This window comes from Mastigoproctus giganteus, chromosome 2 (genome assembly GCF_048544385.1).
Source record: "Mastigoproctus giganteus isolate SK-2022 chromosome 2, ASM4854438v1, whole genome shotgun sequence".
In the NCBI taxonomy this organism is placed as follows: domain Eukaryota; kingdom Metazoa; phylum Arthropoda; class Arachnida; order Uropygi; family Thelyphonidae; genus Mastigoproctus; species Mastigoproctus giganteus.
Window position 1 is genome coordinate 226196187 of NC_143576.1, and position 16340 is coordinate 226212526.

Consider the following 16340-nt stretch of genomic DNA (forward strand, 5'->3'; position numbering starts at 1 on the left):
TACATATTCTGTAAAAGTATTTTATGAGATGTTTTAATTTACAAGTATTAATTAATATGCAAGCAATAAGACAATGTCACTTCAAATTGTTGCCAACTTGAAGATAGATATAAGTATATTTTGATGACTAGTTTTTTTAAGAAGATGAATTAAAAATATAATTTATAAAATTTTAATATAAAATATTTAAATCCTTATGTATTAAAGACAAACACTGATATTGAAATCCACCAGTAACAATTCATAGTTGAAATTATGGTGGCTAAGACAGCTTGATTTGGTCCCTCAAAGCAAGTGTTTCATGCTTGTCAATATTTTACGCTATGTCCTCTATGTCAGAATGCTTCGTTTTGCTTCAATCATTTTAAATGAGCACTGTGAGGGTAATTTCTTGGCATTGAAACATAAAGTCAAAGAACAGAAATCAAGCTGGTGTATGAATATTTTCATATTAGGCATGCAGCATTTCTTCATTTTTCATCTTGAAGGCTGAAGTTGAAAAGAGTCATTAAGATGTATCAGTTTATTGACATTGAAGTTGAAACGTCATTAAGTTGTATCAACTTATTGACTTTGAAGTTTATCAACTCCAAGAAATTCCATCTCAAAATTCACAATTAATGGATTTTTATATTCTGAGAATGGGAAGACCATATATCAGAATATTTTTAATAAAATGTGAACAAACACTATGCAATTGAAAGTGAAAACTTTTTATCAGAGTGAGATATAAAAGTATACAAAGGTAACATCTGTGCTGAATTGGAAAGTGTAAAAAACTGTAATGCTGCAACACAAATGTTTTTTGTCAAAACTTTATCTAGCACATGGAAACATCCCATACTGGTTCCTGTGTGTTTCTCTTTGGAGGCTGTAAGAATTCTTTAAGGCCTTTTCAGTCCGGGCTGTAATTTTTAAATCTTAGGGCGAGGTGTAGGGTCCCCTTATGAGTTATTCTGGGTTTTCAGCCTGAACATGCAAATTGGATCATGAACACACACTTGTATGAACATATTACACAACAAAAAATAAAAGACCACATGAACTAGCCTACTAGTGCACCAAGACTAAGGAAATGTAGTCAGTGGGGAAGAAGCTAGGTGATTCAGTACAAAGACTTATAATCAAGCATGAAACTTACTATGCAATGTTGGGCTATTCCGGTAAATAGTGTGCTGTCTGTGATGTACAGGATCTTTGCAAGTAGGAGAAGGATGTCATTATTGCCATATAAGATGACAATTACATAAAACATTGTATTTAAATATTGAGCTTGTTATGGCAAACTTTGTTTTTTTTTCCCTCTAGATCTAGTCACTTTAAATGTATGAACTGCATTTGTGTACTGTAAGGATTGCTTTAGATTTGTTTTTCATCCTTAAGTAGTGTAATGTTTTACCTCCCCCCCCCCTTTTTTTTTGCCAAACCCCTTAACTTCAATATCCTTTTCCCAGTATATCTAGGCTTATGTGTTTTTTTTTTTTTTTTTTGAGAAATTATATTGTTGAGAAAACATAAGTTTTCTCAACCTATAGGGTTTGAGCATAAAAGGATAATCAATTTGAGAAACATTTTAATTTATATATACCTTGTTCCTTTTACTTTTTGAAAATTAATAATAATAATGAATATTTATAAATATTCATTATTATTATTTATAAATCAAAATGATGGGAACCACTGTCATTATTTCTGTGTTAGTTCTATAACAAGTATGGGATACTGGCTAAAGAACTAACACAAAATACTATTAACCTTTGTATTTCAGCAGTTTGTTAGTTAGTAAAATTAGTTTTTATACCAGGAGCTGAAATTTAATTAACCCTGTACCAGGTGCAGGATCTAAGAGTACCCCAGGAATTTTTTTTTTTTTTTTTCAGGAATTAAAATTTATTAGAAGGAACATTCAAAAGCAGTGGGTAAAATCTATCTATTTGACCTTAAAGAACCATTCCTTTTGCCCATTCCTTCTAATAATTGTTCCACTCTTTTTTTTTATCCTTTACTAATCATAGTTTGAGAATTTTTTTTGTGCCTGGTTAAAGGTTAATTCACTTTTGGTACTAGTGTAATAGGGATTACCAGTCATATATACTAAATATTAAGCTTTTTTGACATTGTATTTGGTAAAAAAAATTATATTCCAGTTTGTTAAACTCTAATTTTATTATGTTTGTTTTGTAAAATTTTTTATTGCATTATGCCAATTTTATTTGTAAAACTGGGAATAATGTAACAGAGAATGCCTAGCCCCTTAGCTATTTTAGAGTCATTTAAATAAATACCTTATTCTTGTTTGAATCCTTGATTTTAACAGGTGAATGTATTAACTATATGAATAGGGTATTATATAATAGAATCACCAGCATTTTGTTAGAAAGATTGGTTATCAGACTGCAAAAATTCTATTATCTATAAATAAGATTTTGCATATTTAGCATTTATATCATTTCCAACTGCAGATTTGGTATCTATAAATCAAAATCTAATAATGGTTGGATTTGATTACATATATCAAAAAATATATAAATAAATAATAATGCTTGTAAACAACTTTTGTAAATTGGGCAGAATTGTCTGCACGAATCAGTCAAGCAAATGCAAATATTCATATGCACATCATTTTGATATGGATGGTTTTAAACATACGTCGCACTGCACTATTTAAAATGGATGCCAAGCAAGTTTCATTATACAATAATTCAGAAACTTCACACAAAGTGATTTACTGTGAAGAACAGTCAGTAGGCCACTCAAAGGTGGAGGTAGTAAGGCTCCTGCACATCTGTGAAAGGTGATATCCAAATTTTGAGTTTGCAGCTGCCTTAGGATGGATAGAATAAGCTGCAAGAGAGAGAGAGAGAGGGAGGGAGAGAGAGGGAGGGTCCATATGCAAGATGACTCATGATTTGTATTCCTCTCCCCTCACTACATTTCACAACTTGAATTAACTTCCAACCTCTGATTTAAATGTGTTAGAAATACTACTTACAAAAAATTAGGCTCTCTCTCTTTTTCTTGTATTTTTCTTCTGAGCAGCTGTTAATTCTGTACAGTTTCAAAACTGCTCAGAAGGAATATAACACCATGAAATATTGGGGACCATGTAAGTTAATGATCTCACTCTACTCTTTCATACAGACACATAATTTCTGGTGTACACCCAATTTTCATGGGCACTGATTTGCTAATTTGAAATCTATAATGCTACCCCTTTCTTCCAAACCACGTAGCACCCAAACTCTAAACTCTACTTTATCTTGTCTACTCCCGTTCTTTGGAACAACCTTACCCCATATGTATTTCCTTAAAATTACAACTTACAGAAATTCAACAGTTGAATGTCATCAGATTTTTTCTGACTTCTAACCCATTTACTTTACTAGAGTAATATATGTTTCATAAACCTTTCACATCAAAAATATGTAGATCATACAGTGCCATTTGCTGTGTTTTATTATGTTATTGATTTTTTTTTTCTTCTCTCATAGTTCTTTTTTTAGTAACACTTTTCCAGTTGATTGTTTTGAAGAAATGTCTCCCTGATTTCCTGTTGGTCTGACTTCCTTTCACTACCAACTGCCATAAAGTTATTTTTAGTGCTTTTAAATTCATTCAATGTAATGTGCTATAAGTCTGAATTTTGTTCATGTTAGATTCCACTGTTTCGTATTGCCAATTCATATTATTAACTTTTGTTGATTAAATTAATAAATGATTTTTACTGAACATAACCATGTACAGTACCCTTCATAACATACATAAGGGGTTTTTAATTGGGGAGATAAAAGGTGAATATTGAGTAGATTATGAACACAAGTTACATGTTAGTTGATTAGATTTAGTTAGTTGTGTAAAGTTATTTAAAAGTAGAATTAGAGTGAATTCTATCAATTGACTTGTAAGTCCTGAAAACTAAATTGACAATGTAAGTCCTGAAAACTAAATATTCATTCATTAACTCTTGCATTTCATTCTGCCTCTTAACAACATGTTCTCACCAAACAAACAAACCAATTGAAGTATGTAAAATAGTTTACCTTACAGTTCATTTAAACCTCCATAAACAAAATTTCAGGATTCCACCATTTCATCTGTTGCATAATGACTTCAATACTATCCATCCCAAAATTATTGGAGATTGAAAAATTCAGGAATAAGGACCTGCCTCCATGTCAACAATCTGATCAAATAGCTTACACACTACATGAATGCCACTGGATCATGCAGCATATGTGAGGACATTAAGGGAAAAGATAGCTCAGTTGTATTCTTTTAATATACACCTTAACTAGGAGAGTATATAGGAAGTAGTGTGCAGGAATTTTCATCTATGCTCTTGGATGAATTTGCAAAAATCAGAATCATCTTAGGAGGAACTAGTCTATTAGCACCAGCCTGGTAAAGCATGTTCTGAGCATGGGTGCTGATCTAAGGCATGGTGTATGTACAAGGAAGGGGAATTCTCGTGGTGTGTGTGTGTGTGAGAGAGAGGAAGGGAAAACTGCATCATTTTGGTTCTGGAATTATACCACACAGCATCTTTGCAGCAAGTACCAACTGCTTGTAAGCCACCAAAGAGAGCAGCCTAGTGATATCTAAAGCCACCTGCCATATTGGTCATCCTCTGATATGTGTGTGAGAGAGAGAGAGAGAGAGAGAGAGAGAGAGAGAGAGAGAGAGAGAGAGAGAGAGAGAGAGAGAAAGAGAGAGAGAGAGAAAGAGATGTTTGTGAGTAATCCATTGTAGGAGCCAGTAAGTATACTTTCTGTTGGTGGGTGCTGTTAATGCTCAGATTTCAGATGTGTATATATATTTCCTCACCAAAGATGGATCTCTGACATTCAGTTGTTGCTGGGTGATCCGTCGTAATTGGCAAAATCTGGATTGATATTTCTCAAGGTGTGCATAGTATATCCACTCCATAACTGTATATTTTAATTAAAATACAATTACACTACTTTTACCCTTCCTGTGACGGACACATTTTATACTGTTATAATATAAAATGTCAAAAAAGCATTTCTGTCAAACTGCGTTAATTAACCCTGTACCAGGTGCAGGGTCTAAGAGTACCCTAAGAATTTTTTTTTTTTTTTTTTTTTTTTTCAGGAATTAAAAATTATTAGAAGGAACATTCAAAAGCAGTGGGTAAAATTTATCTATTTTACCTTAAAGAACCATTCCTTTTGCCCATTCCTTTTTTATCCTTTACTAGTCATAATTTGAGAATTTTTTTTTTTTTGTACAGAACAGTCATTTGTATGATTTTTGTCACTGTGATTTAGTGCATGTTACATCCTGTAAGACAAAATAAAATAACATACCAAATAATTATTTTATTTCTTAAGGCAGATTTCATTAACATAGGCAAGATTTTGTTATAATGCTAACTCATTAAAAATATTGTAAAAGAACTTTAGTGACTCAGGATTAACAATTGCTGATATGTTCTCTACTTCTTTTCCAGCTACAGCTTGTCTCACAGCACTTTCTACCATCTTACCTGATGTATTACGCTAGAAAATAAATATTTCATTTATTAACTTAAGTTCAATAAGCTCATCTGTTTCTAGATTTAGATTAATTATTTATTTTTGAACTATTTAAAGTGATAATTATGCTAACTGAATTAAATAAAACTTCTCTTTGCCAAATATGATGGTAATTTATATAAAATGCTGTATTCACTGAAATAATATGCAATCAGAATTTCATTAATATCCATTTCGGAATGCAAAATTATCATGTACCCATTTTATTATTAATTATAAGATAATTTATTAATGAACATTCCATTTGTAAAATTTTCTATTTCAAGCTTTGATAAATACCATTTTGTACACCTGAATATAGCTGTTTTCAGAATTGTCAAAATAATCTATTATCTTGGTACATGCAAGGACATGTAAAAGTATGCTTAGTTCAACACCTTGGGTGAGGCATATATTCAAGTGAGTTGTGAAGGCCAGAAAAAGTAGACATGTACAGTGTTTGTCAGATTGATTTTTTTTTTTTTTTTTTCATACTACTATGTGCAAAGATGTCATAATTAACTTCATACCATCCTTAAAATGAGAAAATATCAAATTTTGTGAATATGTAGAAAAATTGTGAGATAGTCTTTCCTAGATGCACACAAAACTTGATATTTGCTTGTTCTTCAAACTGTAGCAAAAAAAAAAACAAAAAAACCCAACTTTCTTTAGTAAAGGGGTGCACATGGGCATCATTCTGGACAATGATGGATCTGTTCTTCTAACCTTGCCATATGTTAGAAGATTCTGAGAGATCACAACTTCTCAGTCAAAAACCCACATCCTTGTAAAACAGGATGCTGTCCACTAAAAAGCATCAAGAATCCAGGAGATCACAGCAGTGAAAATCACCCTACAATATGATGCTATCCACCCAGAATTTACCAAAAGATTATAGAGATACGTCCTCAAGGTGCATAGCCAAAAATGTAGCCAGTTTTGTTAAAAATTTATATTTTTCTGTAATTTATAAATAATTTTAGAAGTTGTACTTTTCTATAATTAGGGAAGAGTTTTATTTTGTTCAGTTGTATATGGGCATGATTATTCTATTAGTTTTTATTTTTTAAGTAGGAGTAATTCTTTTTTATGTGAAAGTTTCTGAAAATGTTTAAATTAGGCTTTTCCAATATTCATAATTTTATATTCATTTGAAATCACAAATTAAAATGAATAAAGTAAATTTCAAATGAATATTATGCTACTTACAGGAATATCTGTAACCTCTATAACTAATCCAGGAGCATGGCGTGCAGTAAGCTGTTCTTTTATTTGTTGAATAATTTTATCTTGTATATCTTTAGAAAGGGTACATCCACGAGACATCTTCAGAAATAAAATTACTGTTTCCTGCCCATCTCTAGCATAATATGGCACACACACACTTTCTTCAACTTCCCTAAACTTATCCACTAAGGAAAATAAATATAATGTCAGTCACTCAGAATACAAAGTTAAAAAAATTGAAAATATGTTCAAAATCAGGTTTTGTCACATATAACCTATTTGAAAAAATGGAAAGCGTCTATTACATTCTAAGTTAGAGTTAATTCAATTAATGCAATTACCCAAAAGAATTTAATATTTCTTGTATTTAATATTATTAATATTAGTATTGTGTATTACATACATTCCTCCGTAGCTGAGTGGTTGGGAGTACAGTGGCACACGCTCTTTGAGTAGACCCGGGTTCAAGTTCCTGACTGCTGAATACAGTCAATCTGCCAACCCGTACTGGACCAGCGTGGCAGATTATGGTCCATTTTCCTCAGCATGAATTGTTGAGGAGGCTTCCATCCTGCAGTGGGTTGATAATGGCTGCACTTCACCTTTTATTACATACATTCACACTTTAGGATTTTCTAAAAAAAAAAAAAAAAAAAAAAAAATCAACTGCAGGATGGAAGCCTCCTCAACGATTCATGTTGAGAGAAATGGGCCATAATCTGCCAAGCTGGTCCGGTGCAGGTTGGCAGATCAATCGTATTTAGCAGTCAGGGGCTTGAATCCCAGTCTACTCAAAGAGTGTGTGCTACTACACTCTCGACCACTTGGCTACGGAGGCTGCTTACTATATACTATAGTCTTTGTATAGGATTTTCTAAAGCAGGGGGCTAAATCTTGGTAATCATTAAGCTAATATGATCATGTAGCAGTAAAAAAATCAACATTTATTTTGTCCAAAAGGGGACAATAGCTTCCCTTTTGATCAAAATAATATGGTGGTAATTATCTGGCCTATAGCCCCTACCTGGGATTGATAGGTAATTTTCAAAACAGATTCCAGATTAATCTATTTTGACTTAAGTTACTAGTCAAATGAGTTACGGTAGGTTCGGCATATAGGAATCATATCAGGAAATTGAATATTAATTCAGTTAATTCAATTATCAGGATTTTTTTTTTTTTTTTTGTAAAAATAAAGTTTGAAAAAACTTGTTTATCATTTATTTACAGTAAAGTAATTATGAATATAAATACATATAAATGAATACAAATACATATAATAGAAAAAGAATAATAAAAATTATGAAAAATATATACAGTATCTTGTATATACAGTTGAACTTAGGTTATAATGAGCATCAGGGGACTGATAAAATTTCCTCGTTATAACCGTTACTCGCTATATCCATGATAGCGGTGATGGAGAAACCCATGGGGCCGTTAAACAATAAACACTTTATATCAGTGATGAGTTAAATCTACCTCCTATTTTTTTTAAATTCTCAATAACTTGATAAAAAGATAATTCAAAAAACAAAAGAAATATTAGAGAAAAAATAATAAGTATATACTTAAATATTATTTGTATTTATACCTACATATTATCTGTAGTTTATACAAGTTTATAAATAAAGACTAATTGAAAACGATTTCAATTAGTCTTTATTTATGAATCTTAAAATTGATGTTTGTTTTAAAGATTTCACTTTGATATTTCTTAAGTTTTCCCTTAAAACACTTAACGCGTTAAAAAAAGTCTCATTACTTGCCTCAGTTACTTCAAAAAAATTGACTAATGTGTCCATTGCACTTTGAGCTTGTGAGATTGTCGGCACTGATTTTGATTCACTTTCAATTGTCATCATATCATCATCATCACAATCATCGTTGTTATCGTCTTTTTGGAGCACAGCATCTACAATGTCACTCTCTCTATAGGAAGACCACTAGTTAATAAGTTGTCATTGACTTGTACAAATTCATCGATGTTATCTGTATTAAAACCTACAACGTTGTTACATAGCAACTATTCGGATAATGGTAGTTGTTTTCTTTGTTTTCATCTTCAATTGAAATTTCATTTTAATTTAATTTTGATTTCTTCAAGCAATTCGATATGGTTGTCAAAGTAAAGTTGTTCCATGCATCATTCAATAAATTTCTAGCATCCAATATTGATATAGACTTGGTAAGTTTCTGTTCTCTTTCTAGAAAACTTTTATAAAATCATTTCAAACTCTTGATTACACTTATGTCCATTGGTTGTAACATTGATGTCGCATTGGGAGGCAGAAACACTAGCTTAATGTTGGACAAATTTTGAATCTGGGGATGTGCAGGACAGTTATCAACTAACAATAAAATATTTTTCTTCTTTTTGAATAGCTCCTTATTCCAATCATTTATGTACTGCTGAAAATTATCCAAAGTCATCCAAGCTTTCGTGTTTGCAGTGTAATCCATAGGAAGTTTCCTTACGTTTTTGAAAAACCAAGGTTTTAATGATTTTCTGATAACAAACAGTTTTTTTTTATCAGTTTCGGTCATATTTGAACATACAAGCACCATCAAACAAGCCTTTGATTTTTTTCCACCAACACATTTTTCCCCTTTGAATTTAAATGTATTGTTAAGTGTCAAATTATAAAAAAGTCCTGTTTCGTTGCCGTTGTTGTAGTAGTAGTAGGAATAGAGGCATGTGATGCAAGAAAGCAAGTGTATCAGCTTATATAGTATCAGCCAGGAAAAAAAAAAAAAATTTCACATAACCATTCCCTCTAAACATTTGTCCAGTTCCTCCTTGAATTTATTTAAGCTATCAACTTCCACAACGACATGGAAGTTTGCTCCAGCAATTAACCACCCGCTGGCTAAAGGCACATCTATTCTACAACTGTCTTTCCTCAATTTGAATTTATGCCCCCTCAGGTTCATAATCTGAGCAAGCAGAAGAATCCCATCAGAATTCAGTGTTCTCAACCCATTCAACGCCTTGTACACCTCAATGAGATCACCTTGCAGGTGCCTAGTCTCCAGCCACCACAATTTGCAGAACTTAAGCCTTTCTTAGTAAGAGAACCCCTTTGTTCCCCTCACCAATCTTGTTGCCCTTCTCTGTGCACGCTCAAGCAGCTCTACATCCTACTACCCTAAAATGGGGCCTCCAGACCTGTACACAGCACTCAAGGTGTGGAATTGCCTGACCATTGCCTTATACAGAGGGATAATCACCTCCTTTTCTCTGTTAGCAAAATTCCTGTATGTTATTGACAATACCCATGACCTGCCCTGGCAGCCTGTCTGCATTACTCAGAAAATTTCGTATCTGACTGCACAATCGCTCCCAGGTCTTTTTCATTTTCTACCACCCTAAGTGCAATACCACACAGTTGGTATGTTCCTCTGGGGTTACTTCTACCCATATGCAGTACTTTGCATTTTTCAACGTTAAACTTCAGCTGCACTTCTCAGCCCATCTGCCCAAGTTTTCTAGATCCTGTTGCAGTAGCACAACTGCTGTAGATGTCTTCTCATTGAAATCTTACCTGATTTCTGCCCAAACATGGTCAATCCATTCATTTTCCATTATTGATCTGCAGATTGAGGTTCTCCACTAATTTTTGCATAAACGATATTATGTAAGTTTTTAAATCGATCTAGCCAATCATTGTTACATACAAAATTGTTGCGTCCAAATTGTTTAGCAAATTTTTCCACTTGAGCTTTCAAGATCGGACCGTCTATTGAAAATCCAGCACTTGTTTGCATGGTGAACCATTGAAGCAATGCTTTAACATTTGTAACCTAGCACTTTCTAAATTTTTTTTTTTTTTTTTTTCAGTTATGTTCTTTTCCAGTGCCGATAAGTAAAACAACTTTATTCTTCCACAATGTCGATACATTTCAAGAGGACAAAGAAAACATTTTACACACTTCAACATTTTTCACACCATATTCTAACTCACGAATAATTTCGACTTTTTCGCTAATCGACAGACACTTTCTTTTGTTAGTAGACATGTTTCTGAAGGAAGGGTTCATTTCTAACTGATTTTACTTTAGAATGATAAAGTGATTTGCATACAAAGTTCTTAGAAGCCCGAAATGCATACAACATTCTTAGAAGTCCCATTTCTAAAATCCTTAGATGTCCCGAAATAAATTTATGGTTCAGTGAATACAAGATAATCTATAAACAGGGTAATGTGACAAGCGGAATGCCACTGCACTATTATATAGGCCCCCATCCCCGGAGGACAAGGTCATAAACCGGACACTAATCTGATGCATTTTTTTGTCTATTCCAAGAATTGGGTTTTTCCGACATCCCGATGTTGTTATTTGTTATTTGGTTTTTAGGAGCATTAGCAACTAAGGCCATATTGCTCCGGGATATGCGGTGGTCATTCCCTGACCTTTCCGCATCCTCCGTATTTGGTGGTGACGGGCTCGAACCCCGGTCTAATCAAGAAGCGTGTACTATGCACTGCTGCTCCTTCCCACCTGGCTACGAAGGCGCCCCGACAACCCGAGCAATTAAGAATGTTTACATAGTTAACAAAATTTGTTCAGTATATCCATGTATTACGCTTGTTATAACAGTGAGCGATTATGGGGAATACGCATAAATTAAAATCATTATGGCTTTTTGCTCGTTACAGCCGTGATCTTGTTATTTCCGTGCTCATTATAACCAAGTTTGATTGTATTTAAAATCATAATACAGCATATAATGTTGCAAATAAAAAATACTAGTTTATTAATTAAAAAGCTGCCTAAAGTTGATTGAATCATGTTGTCTTTAAGATAAGAAACTGCATCATTTTGCACCTTGTATAAGTGGCTAAATTCTGCTGGCTACCTACCTCTTAACTCCAAATTGCTCCTTAAAATACCTAAAAATTGTCTAACTTATTTGGAAGATGGTGCAGGCAACATTGTCACTTCCTGGTCTTCTTATTCTTCATCAATATTTGTGATTTTTAAAATATCAACTGTAATACTTTGTTCTGTCAAAGTGGAAGTTACTGAAATGTCTTTGCTTGTAAATTCCAAGTGTTTGATTCTTCATCAGTTTCTACAAAATCTTCATTATAATTTTAATCATGGATAAACTAGTTCTTTTCTGATGCAGTTAACAACTGTATTTACATTTACATCATTTCAAACTTTTTTTAATATATGAACCACATCTAATAAGTTAATTTTTTTAGCTATTTCTCCAGCACTTTTATTTCCTCCATCAATTATACTTATATTCATTTTTTTCATATCTTTTCTGTAAAAGGTTTTTATTGTTTTTATTATTCTTTGATGGCAGATGGCATATTTGCAGGAAAAAAAATTTAAATTTATATCGCTGGTGCTCACTTTTATGTTCTGTCAAATTATCAAAAAACAAAACAATTTTATTCTATTTTGAAATTAATTCTTATCCCATTCTATTACAAATGAAAAAAATAATTCACTGGTCATCTGTGCAGTTCTATCATATTGCACATAACCAAAACTACTCAATCTTTCTGTTTTTTCCCACTGAGTTTGAGCTATTCTTAAAAGTAAATGACATATCAGGTAATGCTCAATAATAAAAACCACTTTTTTTGAGTATCATATATATCCTTTGGCTTATAATTTTTATGTTAATTCTGGAAGAATGTTTTTTTATCCATTCATCTGCTGCTGGCATTTGTATCTTATTTTTTGCCATGAAATTTTTTGTAAACAATGTTAATTCTGGTTTTCCATCAGGATAACCAGCCATCAGTTGATTTAAAATTTTCTTCACCAAGCAAAGTTTCAAACTGCAGCTTTCTCCATAAGAATTTCTCTACTTATGGGAACATTTAACATTCTACCTTGGGTAAAATAATGTAATAAAGCACTTTCAACATTGAAGCTTTTTCCTTGGGGTTTTCTTTTTCTGCATTCTGATTAGAGGAAGTAGAATCACATAAGTTACTGAGATTTTTTAGGATCCTGAAAACTTTGTCAAAGCTTCTCACTGAGAACATAGATGAGGTAATACTTTTTTAAAATTTCATGTTTTCCAGTGACGTTTAAATCCTTTTGTTCTGCATTGGCATTTAAAACATTTCTCATTTAAAAGTCTTTAAAAGCTGTAAAATGTATAAACTGAAATAAAATTTAAATCATTACATAAAAGCACTTTTTTAGTGCTTAATGTTTTATGCAACACAACTTACAATGCTCACTGAATAAGGCTGTCACAAATTAACAATGAGAATGTTTTTTGAAAAGGCTACTGTCAGAGGCATTCTAAAATTAACTCAATTGCCGTTCATGTGTACTATACAGTACAGTCCATTTAGAAAAGGGGGAAGACAACAGGTAGTAAACAAATATCCTATTATATATATATATATATATAAAAAAAATTTTTTTATATCTAGGTTGTTTAAATACCCCATGATTACTTTCCACAGTATGCAGTAAAACATTACTTGAGGTAATATGTAAACAACATATGCAGTTTGCTGATACAGTACATGTGTACCAGAACAAATAAAATTATATATATATATAAAAAAAAAAAAACACTTAAAAATTCTGGATTATTGTATAGCCCTATCTTTTGTGATTTAATAAATCTAATATGATTATGATTTATTAAATCACAAATTTATTAAATCTAATATAATTATGATTCTAATAAGAGAAAAATTTTACACAGTGCAACATGTAAAAGATTTGTGTTTTCAAGTTTTGATTCAATAAAGTTGTTGATTCAATTAACTAATGATTTATAAGTGGAACCCACTGTACCAGTTAATGATTTTATAATAGCTTTCTTTGTTTTGCAATAAATGTAATTATTAATGCTTTAATGAGGATAGTATAAACTTTTTACTTACCCACATTGTAAATTTCAGATGAACCAAACCTTCTCCCTCCTGGGTTTAGAACATTATCACTGACAGAAATAAAAAAAAAGTTATTATATATATTAAAAAAAAAAAGGTTTTTATATCTAGGTTGTTTCCATTAATTTATTATTATGGCTTGGAAAATACTTTATGAAGTACTAGGGACAATCCTATACACTCTTATGCTTAATAGCCTGCATATGTTCTAAGATGCATTTAGGGCTAAAGCCTCAAGCTGCGAGCAAATTTAGACTATGTATATATTAAGTGCAATAGCATCATTAATACACAGCCATTTCTGAATTAACAGAATATTTATAAGGTGGCATCGTTTTAAGTTATTTTAAGTTATAAGTTATATCTCATATTGTGAATACTTGGTATTCACAGTAGGTATTCACAATATGAGATATAACTTAAAACGATGCCACCTTATAAATATTCTGTGAATTCAGAAATGGCTGTGTATTAATGATGCTATTACACTTAATATATACATAGTCTGCATATGTTCTTAAACAATGCAGTGGCCTTAGTATTTGAATAGCATAACTGAAAGTGTAATCTGCTATTTATTTTTAAATAAATGAATTGCTGTTATAACAGCCTGTTTGAAGACTTATTGGTCACCATCAGATAGCAATTGGTCTAGTAGCAATTGCTTGACAAAACAGTGAAAATAAAACTATTTAATGTGTCACACACATACACACACACGGTGCCTCCGTAGCCAGGTGGGCAGGAGCAGCAGTGCGTAGCACACGCTTCTTGATTAGACCGGGGTTCGAGCCCGTGATCACCAAATACAGAGGATGCGGAAAGGTCAGGGAATGACCACCGCACATCCCTGGAGCAATGTGGCCTTAGTTGCTAATGCTCCTAAAAACCAAATAACAACACACACACAGGGTCACTTCATAAATTATAATATAGCTAATGCTTGGCTTAGCAAAGACTATAAAGTATAAGGATTATCCTGCCCTTTGTTATGTTTAAGGGTTGAAAGTCTGTGAGCAGCTATGCATAAGTTTTATTCGAGGCAGAAAAATAGTAGAGGCTGCTGCTAAACTTATGGATGTATAGGATAGTCCTTATACAGTAAACCCCCGCTATTCGCAGGGGTTACGTTCCTGAGAAATTCCGCAAATACCGAAAATGCGAATACTGAGTTATGGCTCCCATAGTAATAAAGGGGTTCCGTTCCAAAGTATGAAATATATAAGAAAAACTAGTCTAAAATTTTGTCTATGTATATATTATATGTACCTTCATAATATGACTATGTACATAGACAGTACATAGTGAAATGCAAGCATAAGGCATCGAAATGAAAATAAGAAACAATTTAATATTAAATGTAATATTTATTAGAAATTTCAAACAAATCTTTCAATCCAGCGCTTTTGCTTTAGCTAAAAAACTTATTCCGCCAGTTCTATCACCAGTTTCGCTAAAGTGTTGATAAAGGTGTTTTTGCCTTTTCTTGAATGATGAAAAGGGGAATTTTATTTTGAGTTTGGTCTTCTATCCACAGATTTAAAGCTTTTTTCCATTTTTTCTAATTTAACATCAAGAGTTACAGAGCAAATTTTTGAAGCAATTAGCACGTTTTCACTGACACTACGGTGGATTTTTTCTTCCGATTTTTTGATTGATCATACCGTTTGATTTTATTATGTTTTGCGACTGAGGAGACACTTGTTTTTTTCACCATTAGAAATTTTGTCTAATAACTCAATTTTATTTGCCAATGTCATCACCTTTGATATTTTCACATTTCCCTTGTTATTCGTAGCCATATTTTTGTACAGGTTAGAAAGAACTTGTCCAAATAAAGTCACTTTCTTCCGTTAACAAAAGTCTGTTTTACACTGCAAAATGGTAGATTTATCACTTTTGTAAGCATATCAATTGATAAATTTATTCAATTTATAAGCATATAAATTAAAAGCAAACGACGAAACCTTCCATGGCAAGCGCATAACGTACTGAACAAGGATTAGCGAGAAACATCCACGTTCGCGATTTTGTCACAACTGATCTCTGTTTTGACCGGAAAAGATAATTTTAGCCACGCCCATGTTTTTTTATGGCGGAAAATGTTCACGGCACTTTAAAATTCACATTTTTTTTAGGTTTCATTTTATATTAAATCAGCGACCGCGCATAATGGGGGTTTACTGTATTTTATACAAACATAAAGATGTTATATAATCAATGCTAAAATTTAACTTGTTTATTAACTTGTATATAAATTATCACATGCTTTTTCCAATTTTATCCAGGTAATTTATTTTCTAATCTAAAGGCAATATTATTACATGTATTATTTAGATTTACTATTTTATATTTTTTATCCACAAAAAATATTACTTAATTATAAAATTTACTGAAGATAAACAAAGTAATGTTGGCATGATATTCCAAGATTCAGGTGGAAAAAGTAAACACTGGAAAAATGTTTGTCTTGGACATGAACTATGGCCTATTCTCACAATGATAGACTGTATTATTTTTTTTCAGCACTTTTAAAAGAACAAAGCTTTCCTATTAAAACAGAGAAAAGCTGTTGTTTAAACACAAACTAAAAATGAAAATAAAAAATTAACTTGTAATATATCAGTTTCAGATCCAATTTTTTGGACAATAGTGATGGGAATTTAACGTGGAGGTAGTATGGCCCTGTTTT

The 16340-nt window shown here is 32.1% G+C and overlaps 1 protein-coding gene across 1 annotated transcript in view; it reads right to left on the bottom strand.

Annotated features, from left to right (window-relative positions):
- Positions 1 to 5319: 5319 nt before the first annotated feature.
- The window catches only part of LOC150090189 (acetoacetyl-CoA synthetase-like), a 132076-nt gene continuing 121055 nt past the window's right edge, over positions 5320 to 16340 (bottom strand). Inside the window, exons 16-18 of the mRNA XM_090369006.1 lie at positions 13640 to 13698; positions 6747 to 6949; positions 5320 to 5519 (exon numbers count right to left, since the gene is read on the bottom strand). Coding sequence (XP_090225132.1) covers positions 5382 to 5519; positions 6747 to 6949; positions 13640 to 13698 — 400 coding nt within the window. The 3' untranslated portion in view covers positions 5320 to 5381. The remainder of the gene's footprint in view (positions 5520 to 6746; positions 6950 to 13639; positions 13699 to 16340) is intronic.